The sequence below is a fragment of the Alosa alosa genome, chromosome 4 (genome assembly GCF_017589495.1).
Source record: "Alosa alosa isolate M-15738 ecotype Scorff River chromosome 4, AALO_Geno_1.1, whole genome shotgun sequence".
Classification (NCBI taxonomy): Eukaryota; Metazoa; Chordata; class Actinopteri; order Clupeiformes; family Clupeidae; genus Alosa; species Alosa alosa.
In genome coordinates this window covers 26,233,307-26,256,763 of record NC_063192.1, presented here as the reverse complement: position 1 = coordinate 26,256,763, position 23,457 = coordinate 26,233,307, and the positions used below count along the sequence as shown (strand labels likewise).

At 46.4% G+C, this 23,457-nt stretch overlaps 1 protein-coding gene across 6 annotated transcripts; it reads right to left on the bottom strand.

The window, feature by feature from the left end:
- Nucleotides 1–6,426: 6,426 nt before the first annotated feature.
- Nucleotides 6,427–23,239, bottom strand: LOC125293765 (zinc finger protein 436-like). 6 transcript variants are annotated; one of them, XM_048241873.1, is made up of 9 exons: nt 22,832–23,239; nt 20,442–20,534; nt 18,839–19,018; nt 18,555–18,613; nt 18,293–18,344; nt 17,849–18,152; nt 17,551–17,621; nt 11,241–11,412; nt 6,427–10,696 (listed from the first exon to the last, which is right to left on the bottom strand). In XM_048241873.1, the coding sequence occupies exons 1-9, from the start codon at nt 22,934–22,936 to the stop codon at nt 9,771–9,773; spliced, it is 1,962 nt and encodes a 653-aa protein (XP_048097830.1). In that variant the 5' UTR covers nt 22,937–23,239; the 3' UTR covers nt 6,427–9,770. The 6 variants fall into 6 exon arrangements, 5 of the variants coding, with proteins under 5 accessions (XP_048097830.1, XP_048097831.1, XP_048097829.1 ...); XM_048241874.1 differs by having other exon boundaries at nt 23,110–23,221; XR_007193419.1 differs by lacking the exons at nt 20,442–20,534; nt 22,832–23,239 and having other exon boundaries at nt 6,427–7,212; nt 7,625–10,696; nt 18,839–19,600.
- Between the last annotated feature and the right edge of the window lie 218 nt (nt 23,240–23,457).

Below are 23,457 nucleotides of genomic sequence, written 5' to 3'. Positions count from 1 at the left end.
CGACTTAATAGATGACAGGAGTACAGTCTTTCCCAAAATCAACATCGACCATTTAATTCATTTTGAGGAACCAAAAAAACAAAAACCCATTCCCCCTGTACAGCTCCCTACATGGACAACCCAGACATGACCCAGCCACCTTCCCCTGTCATCCATACACCTTACAACCCTCCTGCTGCTGTGAGAGCCCTGTTCCTGCTGCTGCTCCTGCACCCTGCTGAGAGCCCTGCTCCTGCTGCTGAGAGCCCTGCTGCTGAGAGCCCTGTTCCTGCCCCTGCTGCTCCTGCACCCTGCTGCTGCCCCTGCTGAGAGCCCTGCCCCTGCTGAGAGCCCTGTTCCTGCCCCTGCCCCTGCTGCTGCCCCTGCTGAGAGCCCTGCTGCTGCTGAGAGCCCTGCCCCTGATGAGAGCCCTGTTCCTGCCCTGTTCCCCTGGAGAGAGTCCCTGCCCCTGTCTGCTGAGAGCCCTGTTCCTGCCCCCCTGCTGAGAGCCCTCCCCCAAGCTGAGAGAGCCCTGTTCCTGCCCCCTGATGAGAGCCCTGCCTCCTGCCCCTGCTGAGAGCCCTGTTCCTGCCCCTGCTGCTGCTGAGAGCCCTGCTCCTGCCCCTGCTGAGAGCCCTGTTCCTGCCCCTGATGAGAGCCCTGATGAGAGCCCTGTTCCTGCCCCTGATGAGAGCCCTGCTCCTGCCCCTGCTGAGAGCCCTGTTCCTGCCCCTGCTGAGAGCCCTGCTCCTGCTGCTGCTCCTGCCCCTGCTGCTGCCCCTGCTGAGAGCCCTGCTCCTGCCCCTGATGAGAGCCCTGTTCCTGCCCCTGATGAGAGCCCTGTTCCTGCCCCTGATGAGAGCCCTGCTCCTGCCCCTGCTGAGAGCCCTGTTCCTGCCCCTGCTGCTCCTGCACCCTGCTGCTGCCCCTGCTGAGAGCCCTGTTCCTGCTGCTGCTCCTGCCCCCTATTGCTGCCCCTGCTGAGAGCCCTGTTCCTGCCCCTGATGAGAGTTCCTGCCCTGTTCTGCCCCTGATGAGAGCCCTGTTCCTGCTCCCCTGATGAGAGCCCTGCTCCTGCCCCTGCTGAGAGCCCTGTTCCTGCCCCTGCTGCTCCTGCACCCTGCTGCTGCCCCTGCTGAGAGCCCTGCTCCTGCTGCTGCTCCTGCCCCTGCTGCTGCCCCTGCTGAGAGCCCTGCTCCTGCTGCTGTTCCTAGTCTCCTGTTGTCTTGCTGCTGTTCCTGCTCTGTTGAGAGCCCTCCTGTTCTGCTGTTGCTGCCCCTGCTGAGAGCTCCTGTTGCTGTCTCCTGCTGGAGAGCTCCTGTTGCTGCTGGAGAGTCCTGCCCGGAGAGCCTCCTGCTCCTGCCCCTGCTGCTCCTGCCCCTGCTGAGAGCCCTCCTGCTGCTGGAGATTCCCTGTCTGCCCTGCTGCCCCTGGCACCCTGCTCATGTCTCCTGCTGAGAGCCCTGTTCCTGCCCCTGCTGCTCCTGCACCCTGCTGCTGCCCCTGCTGAGAGCCCTGTTCCTGCCCCTGCTGCTCCTGCACCCTGCTGCTGCCCCTGCTGAGAGCCCTGCTGCTGCCCCTGCTCCTGCCCCTGATGAGAGCCCTGTTCCTGCCCTGTTCCTGCCCCTGATGAGAGCCCTGCCCCTGCCCCTGCTGAGAGCCCTGTTCCAAAGTCCCATGCCTGGAGAGTCCTGCCCCTGCTCCCTGTTGAGAGCCCTCCTGTTCCTGACCCTGTTGCCCTGCACCCTGTTGTTGCCCCTGTTGAGAGCCCTGTCTGCTGTTCCTGCCTCGTTGTTGCCCCTGCTGAGAGCTCCTGCTCCTCCCCCGATGAGAGCCTCCTGTTCTGCCCCTGATGAGAGCCCTGTTCCTGCCCCTGATGAGAGCCCTGCTCCTGCCCCTGCTGAGAGCCCTGCTGCCCCCCTGCTCCTGCCCCTGATGAGAGCCCTGTTCCTGCCCCTGTTCCTGCCCCTGATGAGAGCCCTGGCCCCTGCCCTGAGCCCTGTTCTGCCCTGCCATGCTGAGAGTCTTGGCCCCTGCCCTCTGCTGAGCCCTGTTCTGACCTCATGTTCTGCACCTGCTGCTGTTCTCTCATGAGAGCCCTGTCTTGCTGCTGCTCCTGCCCTGTTGTTGCCTCCTCGTTGAGAGCCTCCTGCTCCTGCCCCTGATGAGAGCCTCCTGTCTTGCCCTGATGAGCCCTGTTCCTGCCCTGACAGAGAGCCCTCTGCTCCTGCCCCTGTTGAGAGAGCCCTGTTCCTAGACTCCTGTTGCCTCCTGCACCTGCTGGGGTTGCCCTGAGAGTCCTGTTCTGCTGCTGCTCCTGCCCCTGTTGCTGGCTCCCCTGCTGAGAGCCTCCTGGCTCCTGTTGGCTGTCTGTCTCCTGCTGTCTTGCTGCTGCTCCTGCCTGCTGAGAGCCCTGCTCCTGCTGCTGTTGCTGCCCCTGTGTTGAGAGTCCTGGGCTGCCCCTGCTGAGAGCCCTGTTGCTGCTGAGAGCCCTGCCCCTGCTGAGAGCCCTGTTCCTGCCCCTGCTGCTCCTGCACCCTGCTGCTGCCCCTGCTGAGAGCCCTGTTCCGCCCCCCCTGCTGTTCCTGGGTAATCTCATGGGTTGCTGCCCTGTTGGAGAGTCTCTTGTTCCTGCCCCTGTTGCTCCTGCACCCTGGTTGCTGCCCCTGCTGGAGAGCCCTGTCTCGGTTCCTGCTGCTCCCTGCAATCCTTGCTGCTGTTCTCCTGCTGGAGGAGCCCCTGCTGCCCCTGCTCCTGCCCCTGATGAGCCCTCCTTCTGCCCTCAGCTCCTGCCCTCTGATGAGAGCCTCTGGCTCCTGTCTCCTGCTGAGAGCCCTGTTCCTGCCCCTGCTGCTGCTGAGAGCCCTGCCCCTGCCCCTGCTGAGAGCCCTGTTCCTGACCCTGCTGCTCCTGCACCCTGCTGCTGCCCCTGCTGAGAGCCCTGCTCCTGCTGCTGCTCCTGCCCCTGCTGCTGCCCCTGCTGAGAGCCCTGCTCCTGCCCCTGATGAGAGCCCTGTTCCTGCCCCTGATGAGAGCCCTGTTCCTGCCCCTGATGAGAGCCCTGTTCTGCCTCCTGCTGGAGAGCCCTGTTCTGTTCTCTGTTGCTCCTGCAGTAATCTCTGCTGTTGCCTCTGCTGGAGAGCTTCTGTCTGCTGCTGTCTTGCCTTGCTGTTGCCCCAGCTGAGAGTTCTTCCTGCCCCCCTGATATTCTGTTCCTGCCTCTGAGGAGCCCTGTTCTGCCTCTGATGAGAGCCCTCCTGCTCCTGCTGCCCTCAGCTGAGAGCCTGTTCTGCCCTGTTGCTCCTGCACCCTGCTGTTGCCCCAGCCAGGAGAGCCCTGTTCTGCTGCCCTGCTGCTGTCTCCCGAAGGAGAGCCCTGCTCCTGCTGCTGTTCCTGCCCCTGCTGCTCCTGCTGCTGCTCCTGCCCCTGCTGAGAGCCCTGCTCCTGCTGCTGCTGCCCCTGCTGAGAGCCCTGCTGCTGCCCCTGCTGAGAGCCCTGTTGCTGCTGAGAGCCCTGCCCCTGCTGAGAGCCCTGTTCCTGCCCTGCTGCTCCTGCCCCTGCTGAGAGCCCTCCTGCTGCTGAGAGCCCTGTCTTGCCCCCCTGCTGTTCTGGCACCCAAGCTGCTGCCCCTGTTGAGAGCCCTGTTCCTGCTCTGCTGTGTTCTAAAATTCTGCTGCTGCCCCTGTTGAGAGAGCCCTCTGTTCCTGCCTCACAGTTCCTGCACCCTGTTGCTGCCTCCCCTGCTGAGGAGCCTCCCTGCTGCTGCCCTCCTGCTCCTGCCCCTGATGAGAGCCCTGTTCCTGCCCTGTTCCTGCCCCTGATGAGAGCCCTGTTCCTGCCCCTGCTGCTGCTGAGAGCCCTGCCCCTGCCCCTGCTGAGAGCCCTGGTCCTGCCCCTGATGAGAGCTCATCCTGCCCCTGCTCCTGCCCCTGATGAGAGCCCTGCTCCTGCCCCTGCTCCTGCCCCTGATGAGAGCCCTGTTCCTGCCCTGTTCCTCTGTCTCCTTGATGAGGAGTCTCTGTTCCGTCTCTCATGTTGCTGAGAGCCCTGGTCCTGCCCCTGCTGAGAGCCCTGTTCCTGCCCCTGCTGCTGCTGAGGAGCCCTGTCTTGCCCTCTGTTCCTGCCTCTGCTGAGGAGCCCTGTTCTGCCCTGTTGCTGCTGAGAGCCTGGCCCCTGCCTCCCCTGCTGAGAGCCTGTCCTGTTCCCTGGATGAGAACCCTGCTCCTGCCCCTGCTGAGAGCCCTGCTCCTGCCCCTGATGAGAGCCCTGTTCCTGCCCCTGCTCCTGCCCCTGATGAGAGCCCTGGTTCCTGCCCCTGATGAGAGCCCTGTTCCTGCCCCTGCTGCTCCTGCTGCTGCTCCTGCCCCTGCTGAGAGCCCTGCTCCTGCTGCTGCTGCCCCTGCTGAGGAGCCTCCCTCCCATGCTGCTGTCTCCTGGCTGAGAGCCCCACATGCTGAGAGCCCTGCCCCTGATGAGAGCCCTGTTCCTGCCCTGCTCCTGCCCCTGCTGAGAGCCCTGCTCCTGCCCCTGCTGCTCCTGCCCTTGCTGAGAGCCCTCCTGCTGCTGAGAGCCCCTGTCTTGCCCCCTGTTGCCTCCTGGCACCCTGTTGCTGCCTCTCAAGGAGAGTCTCTGCCCCTGTTGCTCCCCTCATGGAGAGCCCCTGCTCCTGCCCCTGATGAGAGCCCTGTTCCTGCCCCTGCTCCTGCCCCTGATGAGAGCCCTGCTCCTGCCCCTGATGAGAGCCCTGTTCCTGCCCCTGCTGCTGCTGAGAGCCCTGGTCCTGCCCCTGCTGAGAGCCCTGTTCCTGCCCCTGCTGCTGCTGAGAGCCCTGCTCCTGCCCCTGCTAAGAGCCCTGTTCCTGCTCCTGCCCCTGCTGAGAGCCCTGTTCCTGCCCCTGCTGCTGCCCCTGCTGAGAGCCCTGCTCCTGCCCCTGATGAGAGCCCTGTTCCTGCCCCTGCTCCTGCCCCTGTTGCTCCTGCCCCTGATGAGAGCCCTGTTCCTGCCCTGTTCGTCTCCCTGATGAGCCCTCCTGTTCCTGCCCCTCCCTGTTGCTGCTGAGCCCTCTGAGTCCTGCCCCTGTTGAGCCCTGTTCCTGTCTCCCTGTTGCTGCTGAGCCCTGTTCCCTGCCCCTCCCTGTTCCTGTTCCTGTCTCCTCCTGTTCCTGCCCCTGCTGAGAGCCCTGCCCCTGCTGCTGCTGAGAGCCCTGCTCCTGCTGCTGCTGAGAGCCCTGCTCCTGCCCCTGCTGAGAGCCCTGTTCCTGCTCCTGCCCCTGCTGCTGATGAGAGCCCTGTTCCTGCTCCTGCCCCTGCTGAGAGCCCTGCTCCTGCTCCTGCTAAGAGCCCTGCTTCTGCCCCTGATGAGAGCCCTGCTCCTGCCCCTGATGAGAGCCCTGCTCGCCCCTGATGAGAGCCCTGCTCCTGCTCCTGCCCCTGCTCCTGCTAAGAGCCCTGCTTCTCCTGCTGCTGCAGGTCTCTATACTGTATACATGTCAATTTTGATTTTTGTATATGAAATGCATAATCACTGCAATATTATCCCCGTTTCTCACAGTGCTGGAAAATATTTGGGAAAGGAGGATGGGTGGCAAGCTCTGCAGCAAAATAGGCCCATACAAGATTTTTACCTGGGACCTGGAAAATCTGAAACCAGGAAAGAAACTTGAGAGTGAGGTTCTCTTTGATATTATCAGTATATTTCTATCAATGCCTTTCTTAATATTATAACCTATTTTGTGATTATATTCCTTGCAATATGTATTATGTTTACCACAAACATGTGGGAAGGAAAAGGCAGCCAAATGAAAAAGGTTCATACTCATTATGCTCTAGATAAAATCACAAAGGGTTTTCTTTTCAATCTCATAATGCAAAACATATTGTCTCTGCACTGTAGTTTGATCCAGAGGTATATGACCTCATAATGGGTGCAGTGAATAAAGGAGATCACTCATTTTTAAAACTATGTCATTTAAAACACTGCACAGTCCTGATTCCCTTACTTACCTTTACAGGTTATATACCCACAAAAAAAAAACATGTTGTATTTTAACTCTTGTGGTGTGAGCACAAAAAAACTTGGACACTGCAGGAATGCTGTACGGTGAGTAAAATCACACTGCCGGATGGCTGCCGGAGTTGGTACCATTGCGAATGTGTGAACTGGCCAGACACTAAAGGACTTTTTATTTGCCCTGGTTGCAAAGGGTCCGAGTAGCCTAATAAATAATTTCACAACCTTTTGTGTGTTTACAGCTTCATTTGTAGTAATTGCTATAGATTATGTCCCAAAATAACTGTGCTGATGACGTCTATATATATATTTTTGTTATGACACAGGCTTGTGGCCATATGGTCTTCCTTGTATACTTGCTAAATCTACACAAACACAATATGGGCAAGGAACACCAATGGAAACATACGAAGTGATAACATAGAGTAGTTTATTACAGATATTTGTCTCAGTATACAATAAATCTTGCACAGGCTATAGACTAGGCTAACAACAATCAAAATGATACACATTGCAGAGCAGATCATTTCATATCCAATATGATACTACAAATAAGTAGGCCTACCAATATGGTCTTCTGAGGCATAAAATAGCCAGTCCTAATGACATTAATGAAATAGTCAAAGGACCTAAACGTTACACCGCCTTTGTTTGACAGTAAGCCTAGGCTACAACATCAACACCAAATTGCATAACACTTCCCGACAAACACAGGACGTCCCCCGGATCTAATGCGGACATTCACTACGTCCCGATTGGTCCCCAACGTCATGTTCTCTAGCGGACGTTCCGGTGACTTTATTGACGTCTGGAGCAAGTTATCCTTTGGTTATTGCGCGACGTCTGGTGCAGGACTTTCTGGGGACGTCACCGTCAGGTCCCTCGGATGACATTCGCATTTGGTCATTTCAAAGACATCCTATAAGGATGTCCTTGTGTGGGCCCGACAATAACGTTATACCGGGGACATCAAGGACACGTTTGTTTATTAAGTACACACATGACAGCGGAGTTGAGAGAGCTCTGCTACAGCCTGCAGGACGGAGACATCCACATCCATGCGCGATTTCACGTTACACGTCATTACGTAGAGCTACGAGACTCATTGAGGTCAATTTACACAGCATAGAGCATCACAGTCCCGCCCACAGCCGAAATGCGGTTAGGTGCCGGAAGTATGATTCCCATTCATTTGTCCCATTGACGTTATGGAAAAGTCCGTATCTAAAGAGATTAACAGCATGTCTTAGGCTAACCAGCTACGGCATAACTCATAAGCATACAACATATCATTTCGAGTGAAAAAACGAAGAGAAAATAAAAAAAAAGTCAAAGGTACAAGACTGTGTACATATTTTAATTTCCGAGCGAAGGAACTACTCATCGCATAAAACACCGCGCCTCCCTGAATAATATAAGCAAGGTAGAACCGACGCAAATTGCCATTTGAACAATTTCCAACCGGCGACAGCACGCAATCCCTTTCCTTCAAACAGTGATTTTTATATAGTGAATGTGCAGTTAATAGCAGTTATTTCAGGAGTAATCGTGTAAATAATAGTGTTTTGATATTTAATTTTATATTTATCATTTGGTATTTTACACGTTTATTTCAACATGGTGCAGTGCTTCGTACCTGACTGTCATCCTATGCTGTCATTACTGCTCAGTCGGGTTGATGCATGGACCGGTGCATGGTGCATGGCTCTTGGACCACCATATTCAGTTTATTAATTTGCTGTGAATCATTACACAAAATGTTCATTAATGTTGTTGTTGTGCGTCTTCTAATGATTACAAGTCTGTGTGTGACCTGTGAATATGGTTTCCCCTCTGTGTAGGCTATGCATTCTTAAGGTGATATACATGGGGGAACTTTTGGGGGATTTTTTTTAGCAAATTTCTGAGCAACATGTTCCCTCTGGTTTATTTTTTTGTTGTTTGATCATGATATCTTACTGGTGATAATTTGCCTACTGATAATTCTCTAACTCTAATTCATTAAAAAAATGTTGCTCAACATTAACGTGAATGTGCCAAGACAACAAATCTCAGGACATTGCCCAGCAGCATTGGTCAAAAAATTACATTGTGCATCAATAGGTTATATAAATGAGTAAACCCATATCACACCTCCTCTCAAAACCCTAATCATCAGTCTATTCATATGAAGATATCTCATAGAGCTTATCTTAATAAAGTCAGACACTCCGCATCCATTTTGTGCTTTGTGCTCACAAAATGCTTTGGGGACTTTTATGCATATAATGTGGGACTGCCCTAAGATTTATGATTTTTGGAATAAGGTGTTACATTCATTGTCTGATCTCATTGATATTCAGCTTCCTATGGATCCTGTTTTACACCTTCTCAATGATGACTCTAAACTTGAATGCATGAATGAAAGGTCTACAAAGATCATTATTCAAGTTTGGGTTCCACCCCACAACTTAGCCCATAAGCATTGGCTGAATACATTCTTAGAGATTCTTTTTCTTGAACTTTCTTCTGCCAAGATTAATGGCGCTACTCCTCGGACAATACAAACTAAAAAACTAAGTGGACTGTTCTATACTGACTGTGCTACATTGATAGTTGTGTTGTATCCCATGTGGTAGGGTTGGGAGGTATGTTTGGGTTTGTGTATCTGTATTGTAACAATGCCTTTCATATATGTTGTTACCCACCAAATAAAAAGTGTGTACCAAAAAACCCATATCACACAAACACACCCCATCAGAATATACCAGTGTATAACCTTGAACACTGAAATACCCAGTGACTCCCAATGTACACACACCTTGTTGTACAGAAATCAATGTACATATAATATACAAATAGAAAAAGGGAGAAAGAAAAGCATTTATTGTATGCCAACAGGCAACTGTACTACATAGACATGACATGCCCAGTGCACATGTTGTTTCACCATGGTAGACTCTCTCTGGTCAAGGCCACAATGTTGCTGGGGTACGGCCAGATAACATACCAAAGAAATTCCAAGGTACCATCCAAAACCATGGAGTACAATGCTGATTGCTGTGAGTGATACTGTGGGCGCTACTTTAAATGCTGGCCATTCTAACTGAAGCCTGCTTAATAACTAAGCCATATCTATTTGCAAATGTAATACCATGAGAAAGATCCTAAATACAAACATAATGCTGTTGGTTCATTTACAAGAACTTTGCTCATAGACTGAATTTGCACAGCACTGAAATTAGGGCCCCCTCTCTCCTTGGCCATGTTCATCAGGCCAGATCTCAATGTTATGTCTGGCTGTTGGCTGGGAAAAGAATGCCTATGCTCAATAAATAGCTTCAAAGTGAGTGTGTGTTTATGTGTATGTGTGTCCCAAAGCTAAATTAATAGACTCCAAATGTCAAGGCTCAGATCTGGGTTCAGAATTTCTGGGATACTATAACACAAACATATGACACACATTCAGCAATGTGCAAAACTCTCCACAAAATATATACAAGCTACCACACCTAGAGGAATAATGCATTGGCATGAAATACGCAATAACTCCCAACACATTCATACACATCTTTTAATAGAAACATCAGACTACACACATGGAGAAACACAACTGTTGAAAAACTGGAACACAGAACTTGAAATAGAATATCTCAGGGCAAGTCTACATATTCTGTCCGGAATGTTTACACTGGTGTTTTTTTAGACATTGAAGAGTAGAATTACTATTTCCTTGAATTTCCCCTGGGGATCAATAAAGTATCTATCTACCTATCTATCTATCTATCTATCTATCTATCTATCTATTGCCACACTGAGTGCAAAAATGTGGCCTCTCTCCTGTGTGAATGTGCTGGTGTGTTTTCAGATTCTGAAGCTTTTGCCACACTGATCGCAGCGCTACGGCCTCTCTCTCTTGTGTGAATGCGCTGGTGTGTTTTCAGAGCCTCCCCTTGAGTGAAGCTCTTGCCACACTGATTGCAACAGAATGGCCTCTCTCCTGTGTGAATGCGCTGGTGCTTTTTGAGATGGCACCCTTGAGTGAAGCTCTTGCCACACTGATTGCAACAGAATGGCCTCTCTCCTGTGTGAATGCGCAAGTGTTTTCTGAGATCTCCTTTACAGGTAAACTTCTTAACACAATCAGTGCACTGGAATGGCCTCTCTCCTGTGTGAATCCGCTGGTGTATTATGAGCTTGTCCCCTGCATAGAAGCTCTTGCCACACTGATCACAGTGGTACGGCCTCTCTCCTGTGTGAGTGCGCTGGTGTATTTTGAGATTTCCTTTACGGGTAAACTTCTTACCACAGTCAGTGCACAGGAATGGCCTTTCTCCAGTGTGAGTGCGCTGGTGTATTTTGAGACTTCCTTTACAGGTAAACTTCTTACCACAGTCAGTGCACAGGAATGGCCTCTCTTCTGTGTGAATGTGCTGATGGACTTTCAGATGGGCTCGTTGCCCAAAACTCTTGCCACACTGGGGGCATGAATAAGGCCTTTCTCCAGTGTGAATCCGCTGATGCGCTTTGAGATCGCTAAGTGAAGTGAATCCCCTACCACACAAGGAGCAGTAGTGTGGCCTCTTACCTGTGTGGCCATAATGATGTTTCCTGAGCTGAGACCGGAAGTGGAAGTTTCTACCACACACAGAACAGGAGTGTTTTTTGGATTTCTCTGTCTCTGTATGTGACATGGAGGGCAATGCTGGGGTCTCCGAGGATGATGCTTCTGCCAAAACAAACACACACACACGCACGCACACACACACACATATATATATATATATATATATATATGAGAACACACACGTATGCACAGCACATAAAACATGAACAGTTTTATTACATCATGTTATATGAGAAGGGGTGGGCGATATGGAATTAAAACATACGGTATTCGTGGGATTTTTTGTGTCAACAGTATGAATGACAACATGACAATACCATTCAACATGCTCTGAATATCAAGCATGGCCATAAGAATGACCAATGATTTCAAAGTTGACATAAAGACTACGGCCATTACGATGCTAGAGTTCAAAACGATACCCAAATATGAGGCCAGACTGATGAAGAGAATAAATCTGGTTTTACCAGCTAGTTATTTAGACCAGGGGTCTCAAATGCTACCCTGCAAGCCAAATCCAGTATGGAACGTTGTGTTGTGTGGCCCTTTGATTTATTTACTTTTATAATCACATGTGCTCAAATATCACTTTTGTATATAATTTCATGTCAGAGTGAGTGACTGAAGGGAGAGAGAGAGATCTTACGAGTGTTGGGCTGCTTTCTGTTGCTGTCGTCTGTCTTTTGCTGGCCCAGTGTTCTACAACAGTCCACCAGCACCACGGATACAGTCCTTAACTGGACCAGAGCTTGTTGGTCTGAAGGGGACAGATCTGTTTTGGAACACAGGACTGGAGCCATGTTGGACTTCTCTTGTCCCTAAAGTTCAAGTGTGAAATGACAAATACAAAAGGCAAACATCAGTGTTAAATTATCAGTTTTGAATGTTCCTTAAATTAAATGCATTTTTTTTCTACTTGTCATCTGATGATGGTTTAACTGTTTTATTAGCTTAAACATGTCTGACCTTAATTGACCTCAATAACAGTTTGCAGTTAGCATGTCTGATGATATGGGCTGAGTTTAAAAAAGCCAAGTGGAATTCTGTAGGATTCTAGTTGTCTTGAATGTGTCATGTCAAATTCCAATCCACTGATTAAAACTCAGAATAATTTAGACAAAGTGAAAGAATACTTTAAGATGTGTAGCTTCAGTGCAATCCAGACTGTGTTGTGAGCATTAGTTCATAAATTAAGCTGATGACATTTTGTACATGGCTCTTATACCCCTGTCAAGTAATCGTCACCCTTTGTGTGAACTCAGAATAGAAGACATCACCTATGTCTTCTTCCCCAAATTAGGGTAGACATAGGTAGCTGAGGCTTCATGCTAATTACTTTTTCTGACCCCTAACCTTGCTGACCAGTCACTCCAGGCTTCAAGTCCTTATCGGTCATTCTTGGCACCAAGCTTATTTGTTTAACTTACATTAACCCTGCCATTTTACCACAGCTTCACTACACCAGAATTCAAATTCATAAAAACACTACATAATACTATTTTTCATAAAAACACTACAAACGCAGCCACAGGACACTCCTCCACTGACTTTCATTGTATATAATACAACAGCCACACATGGTACAATGCGGTATTACAAGTGGTAAACTGGTGCTAAGTGGTTTAACATGCTAGCTTCTTCTTTTTTGCCTTCAGATAGGATAGTGAAGAAACTGGCAGGAAGCAAGTGGGAGAGAGAGATGGGTTGGCATCAGGAAATTACCCAGGCCGGACTCAAACCCGTGTCCCCGTTAGGCTAAGCAAGCTCTAGCCTGAAAAAGGGTCAAATGTGGCAGTAAATACAGCAAAAGCACATTTTATTGATTTCTGCCCAAAATCTTATGCTAGCAGCACATCTGGATATTATCCAATATCTCCCATGCCGGTGGAAAGATCCATATCAAACATCTTACTTACTATAAGGGCTCAATCAACACATTGGGCCCTATCATGACAGTCTAAAACACATGGTCACTGGCGAATAGTTTGAACAAATTTCACAGTTATTCCACTAAACCATGCTTTACTAAAACCGAGTATAGCCCACATGCATTTGCACTCGTCTATTATTTGAACTCTTTGGCAAAGTGAAACTAACTTCACCGTGGCAACACTTACCCCAATAATGTTCGAATGACTGAATAAAAAACCTAAGGACATTTATCCTGCAGAGGAGTTGCTGCTTATATCTCTATAACAGTGCATGTTCAGCCGTGCTTCATATTTGCCTCTCGCCTCGCCTAATCACTTTTATCTGTCATTACCAATTTGCAAATGATGGTGAATAACTACTCACTGTGAGATGTATTTCGTAATATCTTTATTCTAATTACACAGTGCATGTTTGTGGATGAGAGAAGCATGGTGCGTTGTGCACCCGCCCATCACTGTTGATAATGCGCTCTTAAAATAACATAAAAACAACTCTCTATGGACTTCTGACTAGGTTTCTCTTGGTCAGTGGCGTAATGCGTTTTAGGTAGTGTACGATAGCGATTCTTAGACAATACGCCAGACCCCTCCTTAGGTCGTTAATTGCCACACCCCTTGGCGCATTGTTCAAAAAGACAGACGTGCAAAATAAGAAATAAACTTTTTCCACCATACGCCAGGTCAGAAAATAGGGGTCATTGAGTCCAAATTCATTAGTGAATAACCTTATCTTACTGAAGTGCAATGTTGTTGTTAGAAGTTTTTATTGATGTAATAGATGCTGATTGTAATTGTGACACTTTATAACCCCTACAAATGTCCTTTATGAACTAAAAAACAAACGTGTTTCATTTTGTTTGTCTATGCCCCAACATGACAACAATGTGCGATGGACTTTCCAAACTCACAGCTGAAGATTTATACAGCCTATTACGGTAAGTAAATTCCCAATTGAAATGAATGGGATTTTATGGATCTAGGTGAAAAAAGTGTACACCTAATATATGTTGGTCTGTACCATGAAGGAAAAACTGATTCAACCATATAAACCATATATATTCTGAAAGCTTATACCCTCAGGATGTGATCTACCATGACATGAGACATGTCCCACTTTCATCATTAGTATGCTACCCATGCATAGTATTATTGTACAGTGGGCATTACTTCAAATTGGCCGGCTTCACGCATGATTCGCACGTGACCTCACGCACGATCACGCAACTTTAATTTGTATTTCTCCAGTGACGCTGCAACGACGCTGCAACCCAAACAACCAACAGATGGCTTTTGTGAGCAGGGTGTCTCGTAAAAAGAAATGGAGCCTGGAAAACCCTACACAGACTTTAGCAGACTGGTTTAGAAATAATTTAATAGCCAGAAATATGCCTGCCCTGCCCTAATAAAGAAATATTTGGTTAACTGCGAGTGAATCCCGTTTGCAGCCGTAGAAGAAATGTATATGCCCTGGCTGTCAGTAGACGGAGGAGCGCACAGTCTACAAACGCACAACGCTGCAGCTCAGCGATTTAAAATGGCTCAAAATCACTTAGTATTAAGTTTCAATGACTCAAAAATGACATTTTTAGAATCAGAGAATGAAGAACACGTCAGGTTCATTAAAAAGTATTTTCTATGTGTCACAAAAGGCTTCAGAGGGTGGGTTACAGTTAACACATTAGTACCCAAATTTCAATAGCCACAGAATGTACTTCGTTTGGTATGTTTTAGGAATCATTAGCCTACCTGCTTTAGGCTACTTCAGGACATGGGCGCCGTCACCAGTATTGCCACAGCAATACTACTTTTCAAAGTAGGCTAGTATTGCCTGGCAATAGTAATTTTCACGAGGTTACACTAATAAACAACATCACAAACTGCTGCTGCGCTGCGCTTATCATTGACGTGTTTTGCCCCATGCATTTAATCTACTGTCAGTGACTGACGCGAGAGAAGCGGTTTCTGTGTTGCGTTCATTTCAGTGACTGACGCGAATGAAGTGGGGTCTGTATGGTCTGTGTTGTGTGCAGTGATGCCAGTAACGCGTTTCTATTTTGACCACTTTTTTCGGTAACGAGTAATCTAACGCGCTACTATTTACAAACCAGTAATCAGATTAAAGTTACTTATCTAAATCACTGTGCGTTACTATTTTTGTCATTTTCCTTAGTAAAAATGAGGACAACTCACGTGTAAAACCACGCAGTGACACAAACGTAAACAACAATGGAGGGAGGAGAGAGATGCACTTTTATCTATACAGTCATTATTTTGAGTTTGTGTCAGCTAAACATGACAACATTAAGGTATGTTGTACATTCTGTGCTGGCGATAAAGTGCTGTCTAGCTCGACATCCCAAGTCTCCCGAAGTTTTGGGAGTCTCCCACATATTGATATCCTGGACGCCAAGAAATTACATAAAAAAATCCCCGAACCTAGAGCGAACAAGAGCATGCAAGCCAGACCGGACTTCAAATCGCGTGTGCATCTTAACGTGCACACAACGGAGAGGGAGAGAGAGAGAAGTGGTGCGTGTGTGCCTACAAGCGCATCCAAGACAGAGAGCATCCTGGTCTGTTTTGCTAAATCAACCAATCAGTTTTCAGTGTAGGTGGGCTTATATCTCTTTTCTCCCGAACTTAATTAATCAGTTCAGTTAGTGTATCTAGGAACAGGAGTGTCATGGCAGAGTCAGTGCCCCTCAAAAAGGAACATTTAAGACCCATTTCACATCAGACTACACAAAAGTGTACCCAATTGTCTCATAAGAGTAAAACATAATGATAGTATTGCACACTGCACTGTTTGTAACAGTGACTTTAGCATTGTTCACGGCGGGTTAAATGATTGCAAAAGACTTGTTGAGGTGAGTTTAACAAGTGTAATTTCATTTGCATATTACTCAGGCCTATACTAGATGGCTAGTTGCCAAGGCTACATGAAAAGGCCAAACTACCAAAATCTACATATTTTACTATCACAATTTCTATCAATAGGCCTTCCTTATTTGGTGTACTGACTAGACGTTATTGAACAAACATCTGCATTTCAATATCTAAGTAGGTTAGGTTGGGATGTCTGCTATACATTGTTGGCATTATTGTTAAAATGCACTTCCAGTATAGTGAGTATTGGCAAAACCGGTTATCATTTTTATGTTGAGGCGGTGGGGGTGTTGTCGGCAGCTACAAGTTACTAATAAAGTAACTTGTAATCTAACTTAGTTACTTTTAAAATCAAGTAATCAGTAAAGTAACTAAGTTCCTTTTTAAAGGAGTAATCAGTAATCAGATTACTTTTTCAAGGTAACTGTGGCAACACTGGTTGTGTTGCGTTCATTTATTTTCATTGGGCATGCCCTGCCATGCCGTGCACATCTCTTCAGCACAGCAGCAGCAATGGCAACTCTTCATTGAACTTTTAAGTGGTGTTCAATGGTATTGTCAAGTAGGCCGAGTTAGGCCTATAGGCCTAAATCAACATTGAATTAGTTATTGGATGATATTAAAAATAATCAGAATTATTTGTGGTTGACCTGGAAATTTAAACTTGGTGATCAAAAAGTTTTGGATGTCATGTTGACCGCGACTTCAGAGCATTAAGTTACGTTGTGTAAAGTTAGCTAGCCTAGTCTAACCAAATATTTTTCTTACTGCCATACAAATCTAAACCACAGTAGGTTTAATTTAATGGGCTTTGAGACATCTGTTTTGTCTTGTGACAAAGTGTCCTGGTTCAATTGTTTCCAGTTTCATAGAAACAAGGGTGTTACATTTGCAGTAGCCTAACTACAAAATCCAACCTAATAACATTAGGCCTACCAAGGCATTGCGTTGATGTTTCTTCATTTCTTGTTCTCTTCACCCATCACCCACGCCTGTGACGTTAGAAGTGGGGGTGCGGCCACCCCCGAAGCGCACTAAGACATTTTCCTTGTAGACATACCCATGGTTAGTTTTGAAAGTTTAAGTTTACGTAGCCTACAATGGCCAGTTCCGACAAAGCTGAAATTAGCCTACTCCTTTTGAAACAATGAGTGAGCAGGCCGCCGTTTGTATGGTTTTATTGCTTGACAAGGGGGGGTCCCAAGCCATCAGGCTACTTTGAGAACAGAGCTTGGCCTCACAGATGCGCTCGTGCCATAGATCAGGGGTTCCCAAAGTGGGGGTCACGGGACGCTGAGGGGTGGGTCGCGAAATGATTTCCAGAAATCAAACAAATTTGGAAAAAATAAAATTCAGAAAAATTCAGCCATAATTGTAAAAATTAATGTTAAGAAACATGGTGGTTAAAATTAAAATAAAACTATAGATTTTCCTCCTGAGTTGATTACGACAGATTAACGACAGCATCATTTGCACTTATTTCAGCGTATCTGTCTTGCATTTTTGACAGACTGAATAGACTTAACCTGTCATTGCAAGGTGAAAACACAAGCATCATGTCAATGAGTGATAAAATCTGCGCATTCAAGAGAAAAGTGGATCGCTGGACTGCGCGAGTTGAAATGGGCAGGACTGACATGTTTCCTGAGCTGGACGAATTCATTCTCTCTAGTTATTAACCATTAATTGATAAACTTTTAGAATACTTTGAGCACTGATGCAGTCAGCATAGGCCTATTACATTGTTTGCAGGTAGACCTATACATTTCATTCCGTTTTCAATGGCAAACGCGAAACAGCGCCAAAACACTGTTAAGACTCGCCATTGAGAATGAATGGGGGAAATTACGGAGGGTTATAGTTTGACGATGTCGTACTCCCGTGCGGGCCGGATGCTATATACCATGGACATGTTTTGGAGGGCCACACAAAATGAGGTGGCGGGCCGTAGTTTGGGGACCACTGTTCTAAAGCATCTCTGCGTTTTTGATATTAGGTCAAGACGGTTGATTCTTCACATTCTGTTCCTACGCAAGGTCATTTTTTGTATGTTTTAAATTCAAATAAAACTCTACATAGCACCTTTAATTAACATACTGTGCAACACAAATACCATGACATGCAATCCAAACTCAGTACCTGCAGCAGTACAGGTTTAATATCTGCAGCTGAAGAAATGGTCTGTTCTGTTCTAGGATCAGTTCCCTCTACTGTAGGACGAGAAAAGAAGAATTTTATTACAAATATATGCCACTTTCAACTACAAGGTCCTTCTGTGAGAGAGAAAGGACAATGAGGTACATAATCAACAGACCAAAACGGAGAAGAGGGTTTTTTTTCAATCCAGAACATCAGAAACTCTGAGTGTATGACTGAGTGTATGACTGAGTGTATGTGTGTGTGTGTGTGTGTGTGTGCATGTCCTACAACTCCTTACCAGATTGCCTGTAATCTCCATCTCTATCGCTGCCCTCTTCCTTTTTAATCCCCGAGACTGGATCCTGAGAGTCGGTCCAGACCAGCAACTGAGACGGCTGACCATCAAACAAGACTAGCTGACTTTTAGCATTAGACAGGACCAGTGGATTTTCTTCATCGGATGACAGCAGTGGACTCGGCTCCTGAGAAGAGACCAGCGAACTCTGGATGTTAGTAGAGATCAGCGGTTCTGACCAGAGCAGTGTCTCCTCAACTGGTCTCAGCTGGTCTGACTGGAGAGGAGAGCTGGGAGTCTTCATTTGCTGGAAAACACACATATCAGATGTCTGTGTATGTAGACTGTGTGTGTGTGTGTGTGTGTGTGTGTATGTGTGTGTGTGTCAGACTTGATGAGATGACTGAATTTCTCTCCATAAAAGTGTATCTGTGTCTACGTCTCTACCTTGAGCTGGCTCTCCCCACCCTGCAGCCATTCCTTTACTTCCTGAACTGGCCTGTCAGGGTCAGAGTTTAGAGGTTAAAGGTAGAAAGAAGATGGTCGAAGTTAGCTGACAGAAATTCGAACTATAGTGCTCCATCAAAGATCTCTCCCAAATGTTCCCAAACTATCGCCAAAGGCATTGTAGAAGGACAAATAAAAACCAATCAATATGCAGCCTATGGTGGATTTTGTAATATGTTCATGTGTGTGTGTGTGTGCGTACCTATGATTACTCTGCTGGCTTTGAACATCCCTTAGTTCAATCTTCAGGAGAGCCACAGTCTTTATGAACACACACACACATTATGTCTGTTAAAATCCTGCTCATCTCTCTCACTCACTCACACACAGACAGAGAGCGAAAACTAATTTGCCATGTACTGTACATAGTAATCTCTAATGGAATTACAGAGTAAATGTGAATTTGCAACTCAGTGAGTTTTCTTCATCTACACACCTACACACACACACACACGCACACGCACACGCACACGCACACGCACACACCTGATTGGCTTGTGTGAGTGAGTTGTCTTTTTCCTCTAGGAGTTTCTGTAGTTCTTCAATCTTCAGCGTCAGCTGTCGGTTTGACTGCACATGCTCTGTCAGACTCCTCTCAGTCTCCGCCTCCCTCTCCTCCAGACGGCCAATCAACACGCAGAGCTCCTGGTTTCTACCTACTTCATGCTGATACATACCAACAGCAAACATGGTAACGTTTAAAATGACTTTTGAAGGTAAGTGCAAAGTCCCTTTAGGCAAGTCCTTCCACTCAGCGGCCATATTGCAACACACTATTGCTATTTCAGGCAGAACTGCGCGCAAGGCTTTACAACACCAAAGTCGCTCAAGCGGAGAGATCACAACACATGATTGGTCCGATGTATTCACAACACACAACATGATTGCCGTGATGTATTCACATGTTAACTTTTGGCTGCGGAAGGGGCGGGATATGTGTAGACAACTGCCATATTGGCATTATGAACTAAACCCCATGCATTTCTATCACTACCATTTACCACAGCCACTTTCGATTTCAAAACTATAGCACTATAACTATAACTATAGTCGCTGATTTGGCAGCTTATCTGGAAACGATGGAAACGTTAGTGAATTATGGTGTTCCAGACTAGTATCTCCCAGAAGGGAGATCCAGGTGGGTGTGGCCAGACTATTACAGCATGTCCATGGACGGATTATTAACTTTTGGGCCCCTGTGCCTGGTTGTATTATGGGCCCCCCACTAATTGTCACATATGTGGGAACGGGGGTTTGGGGGTCCTCCCCCAGAATTTTTTTCATTTGTATGATGTGATTTCCTGTATTCTGGTGCATTTTGGGGATGGCCATTACTTTAATTCAATCAGATTCATAGCCTACATCCTGATGTGTTGATATTGAGGCAATGATTCCATGCAATGGCTTGGGCTTCAGGGCCCCCTGACTCCTTGGGCCCCTGGGCCTGGGCCCGGTAGGCCTGTGCAGTAATCCATCCCTGAGCATGTCACTGTCAACCAATCTGCCAAAAGAACCAAACTGGCATCCTAGAAGGCTCTTACCAGTACCAGCTGTGCTGTTGTTAGTGTTTGCATGTCCTTTAAGGTGGTTAGCTGTTATAAATAAACTCTATACAACATCTTTAATGTACCTGACAGTCATGGCAACTTTTACCACCCAGTGAGACCCAATAAGAAAAGCTGTCCAGTGTGAATATTCTTCGACATTGATCTCAAAACACACATCAAAGGTGTCAGCAGACTAGCAGGTAGGAGGGCTGCTACCTTCCAACTAACAGAAAATTGTATCTTGTGAAGGTAGCCTACGGTTCAGAAATAAAAATGATTTTGCCTGTGATACCAGTTCTGATGTGTGGAACTATCATAATACACCACTGTATACCTACTGTAGAAGGTGCTTTTCACCGTTGATGCTACTGAGCTGGAGGATAGACAGTCAAGTCAAGTCAAGTCAAGTCAGTTTTATTTGTATAGCGCATTTAACATGCACAGAGTGCAACCCAAAGCCCTCCAAGTGCAGACAGTGATGGCAAACAGTCTCAGTCTGTCATGCTACAAATTCATTGGTGTGTGAGATAATGTTAGTCTACCTGAAATGCTTGTGTGATGAATTGAGTGGCCTTTTCCAGGTTGATGCAGGCTTGTTTGTGACTCATATCCAGATGTTGATGGATCTCATCCATCTACACACAGAGTGAGAGAGAGAGAGAGTGAGAGTGTGTCAGGGTGCACTGATTACAGATCATCCATTTGGCCAGAAACCATCAGGGAACACAGAAAGGGCTTTCAGATATAACGTCCGGAGTATGCGGAGGTTTGTCAAACGGAGGTTCTACCCTTCGGATGATTCAGATATGATGCTAACCTGCGGACCTTATGCTGACCTTATACGGACCTATGTGTGAACGACATACACGTACATTACAGAATCTCTGAATGCAGAGTTCGCAAGAAGCGAGATATGATGCAGAATATATGCGGCCGCTGTCACAGCTGCTGTTTTTGTTTATAAATTGTATGCATTATGTAGGCTATGTAACCCTAAGCTGGTTTGCGTTGGAGAGAGCATGCACAAACTTTATGGTACAATTCAGTAGGCTAACTCAAGACGTCAAGGCCATCATATACAATGTTTTTAAACAACAAACAGAATACTAACATAACAGTGAAGTGGTTTGTTTTTCCAAAAGCATCCTCTCCCTATGTGTCTATTCATGGGTTTCATCAGGTCCCTTTCCACAGGTGTATTAATCAAGCACCATGCACTCTGCATTGATAACTAGGTGCTTGATTTTATACACCTGTGGAAAGCGACCTGATGAAACCATGAATATTGCATTTACGTAAGGAGCTTGGAACAAAGTTGGGTTTTCTTCGTTTTCATTTTCTCTAGGCATATTTATTCTCAACTATATCGGGCTCAGCACTGAGGTCATGAGAAGGCTATCAATGAACAGAAAACCGACCATGTTGGCTAACAATTTATTACAGTGCTTGAAAATGCACTGTTCTGTTATCCAAAGTCTTCTTATTATTATTATTATTACAGTGCATGAAAATGCATTGTACTGTTCTTCCTAGGCTTCTTATTCTTAGCTTTATTATTACAGTGCATGAAAATGCACTGTACTGTTCTTCCTAGGCTTCTTCTTATTGGGCAATTCCATGGAAAATTGCGTTTTTTGTAACATCCATAACGCCAATAAAATGTGATGGTATGGTGGTATGATGTGAATGATTACATGAAATTTGAGCATTTGCTATTTTTGGCTGAAGAATGTACATGAGAAAATGAATGTTATCATTTACATCATACAAATGCCAAGGCATTTCACTGGCGTTATGGATGTGACAAAAAGTAAATTTTCCGTGGAATTGCCCTATTATTATTATTACAGGGCATGAAAATGCACTGTACTGTTCTTCCTAGGCTTCTTCTTCTTCTTCTAACGCAACCGTTTAACGTAGAAACTTCATTCAAACTATGTTACGTAGGTCTTACTTAGTACATCTGGGCTTTGTATTTTTCATCTTTGTAACTTTTATACCTAATTAACTAGCTAATTAACTTGATTTGCACCTGTATCAACTTCCAGCTGATCAACGAGGACGCATCAAAGGGCCAGTTAAACTGATTGCACCTGTATCAACTGCTATCTGCACAACTAGGCCAACTCTCTCTGTGTCTCTCCATTCGACAAGGATATAAGGCACATTCCATCCAACTTTCTATCCATTCATCCTCTTCAAACCATTCACTCATCCACCCATTAAACTATCCATCAACATCCATTAAACAATCTGCCTATCAACATCCCTTCAACTTTCTATCTATCAACATCCATTACACTATCTACATTCAACTTTTAATACTATATACTCTGTCTCAGGCTTTAAACATACAATCTGTCTCTCTTAAGACTACAGATTCTGTCCAACTATTTCCTCTGCCCACAACTGTTTAAAAATAAATGTCCTCACTACAATAATTCACTATTAAATAATTTAACTATGTAAACTAGCCTACTCAAATATTTAACTGTTTAGCCATTTCAACTGTCAGTTGTTATCAACTATGACTCCTGCCAACTGTTTCCAAATAAAAGTTTGTTTTATATTTTATGTTAATATACAGCTAGCCTATGTTTATATTTTCATGCACTGGTAATTTCCTCGAAATTACATTTTCTAGTTAAATACTGCTGTTATTGTCGTCAACGACGTCGTTGTAGGCTACTGCCTTTTCAGCGCCTTCTGCTTATGATTTGGTCTTTTGAATTCATTTGGCCTTGCGATGTGGTTGTAGGCTACATCAAGGTATCTTGCCATTCCCTTCCCAGTAGAACAACCGGCTAAGTTCGGACTTCAATATGACCGTTTATGTTGTTCAGATATACGGCCCCATCGTTTAACATCCGCAGAACCTCCAGTCTTACGTGTCTGCCCCAAGCCCTAAGAGTGATGTCGCCTTCAAACTGACCAAGAATGAACGGGCGTGACCTCCGTAGTCTGAGACAACAAGCGTTGGAGGCATGAGGAGAAGACCATCCGATCTTTGCATCGCGCTTGGAAAGTTACCAAGCATCCAACATGAATTGGTGGCTCTACGCAGATCTCAAATGAACAACAACAAAGACGTAGGCTAGGTCCACTGCAAGCGCGCAATACTCTACTACTGTATCTTGCCAACCCCCTCTTGAAACGGAAAAATAAAGCTTTTCATTTCATTCATCTAATCTTTCCTAACGATCCACTAACCGTCTGCCCCATAAGCAGGCCGCCAAAAATCCGCGTCTCTGTAGGCAGCCTAGACTCTGTATGTATTATCCTCTGGTATTATCCATAAACAGAGAATGTCTAGTAAGGGGAGAACCGCACTCTCGGGAAACTTCCGGTTTCTGAACTGGTTGCAGTTCATTTTCTGGTTCCACATGAGGGCGCTCACGAATAAGTGCAGACAGAGCCGGATATGGCTCTACGGCTCTGAGTGCAGAATGAATGGAGGTCTATGGAGCTGTAAACCTCAAATCCACTTTTCTCGGGATATCATTTTTTGCCCAGAAATTCGAATGTTGCAGTCAAAAGAGGGGGCAGAGAAAAACCGCT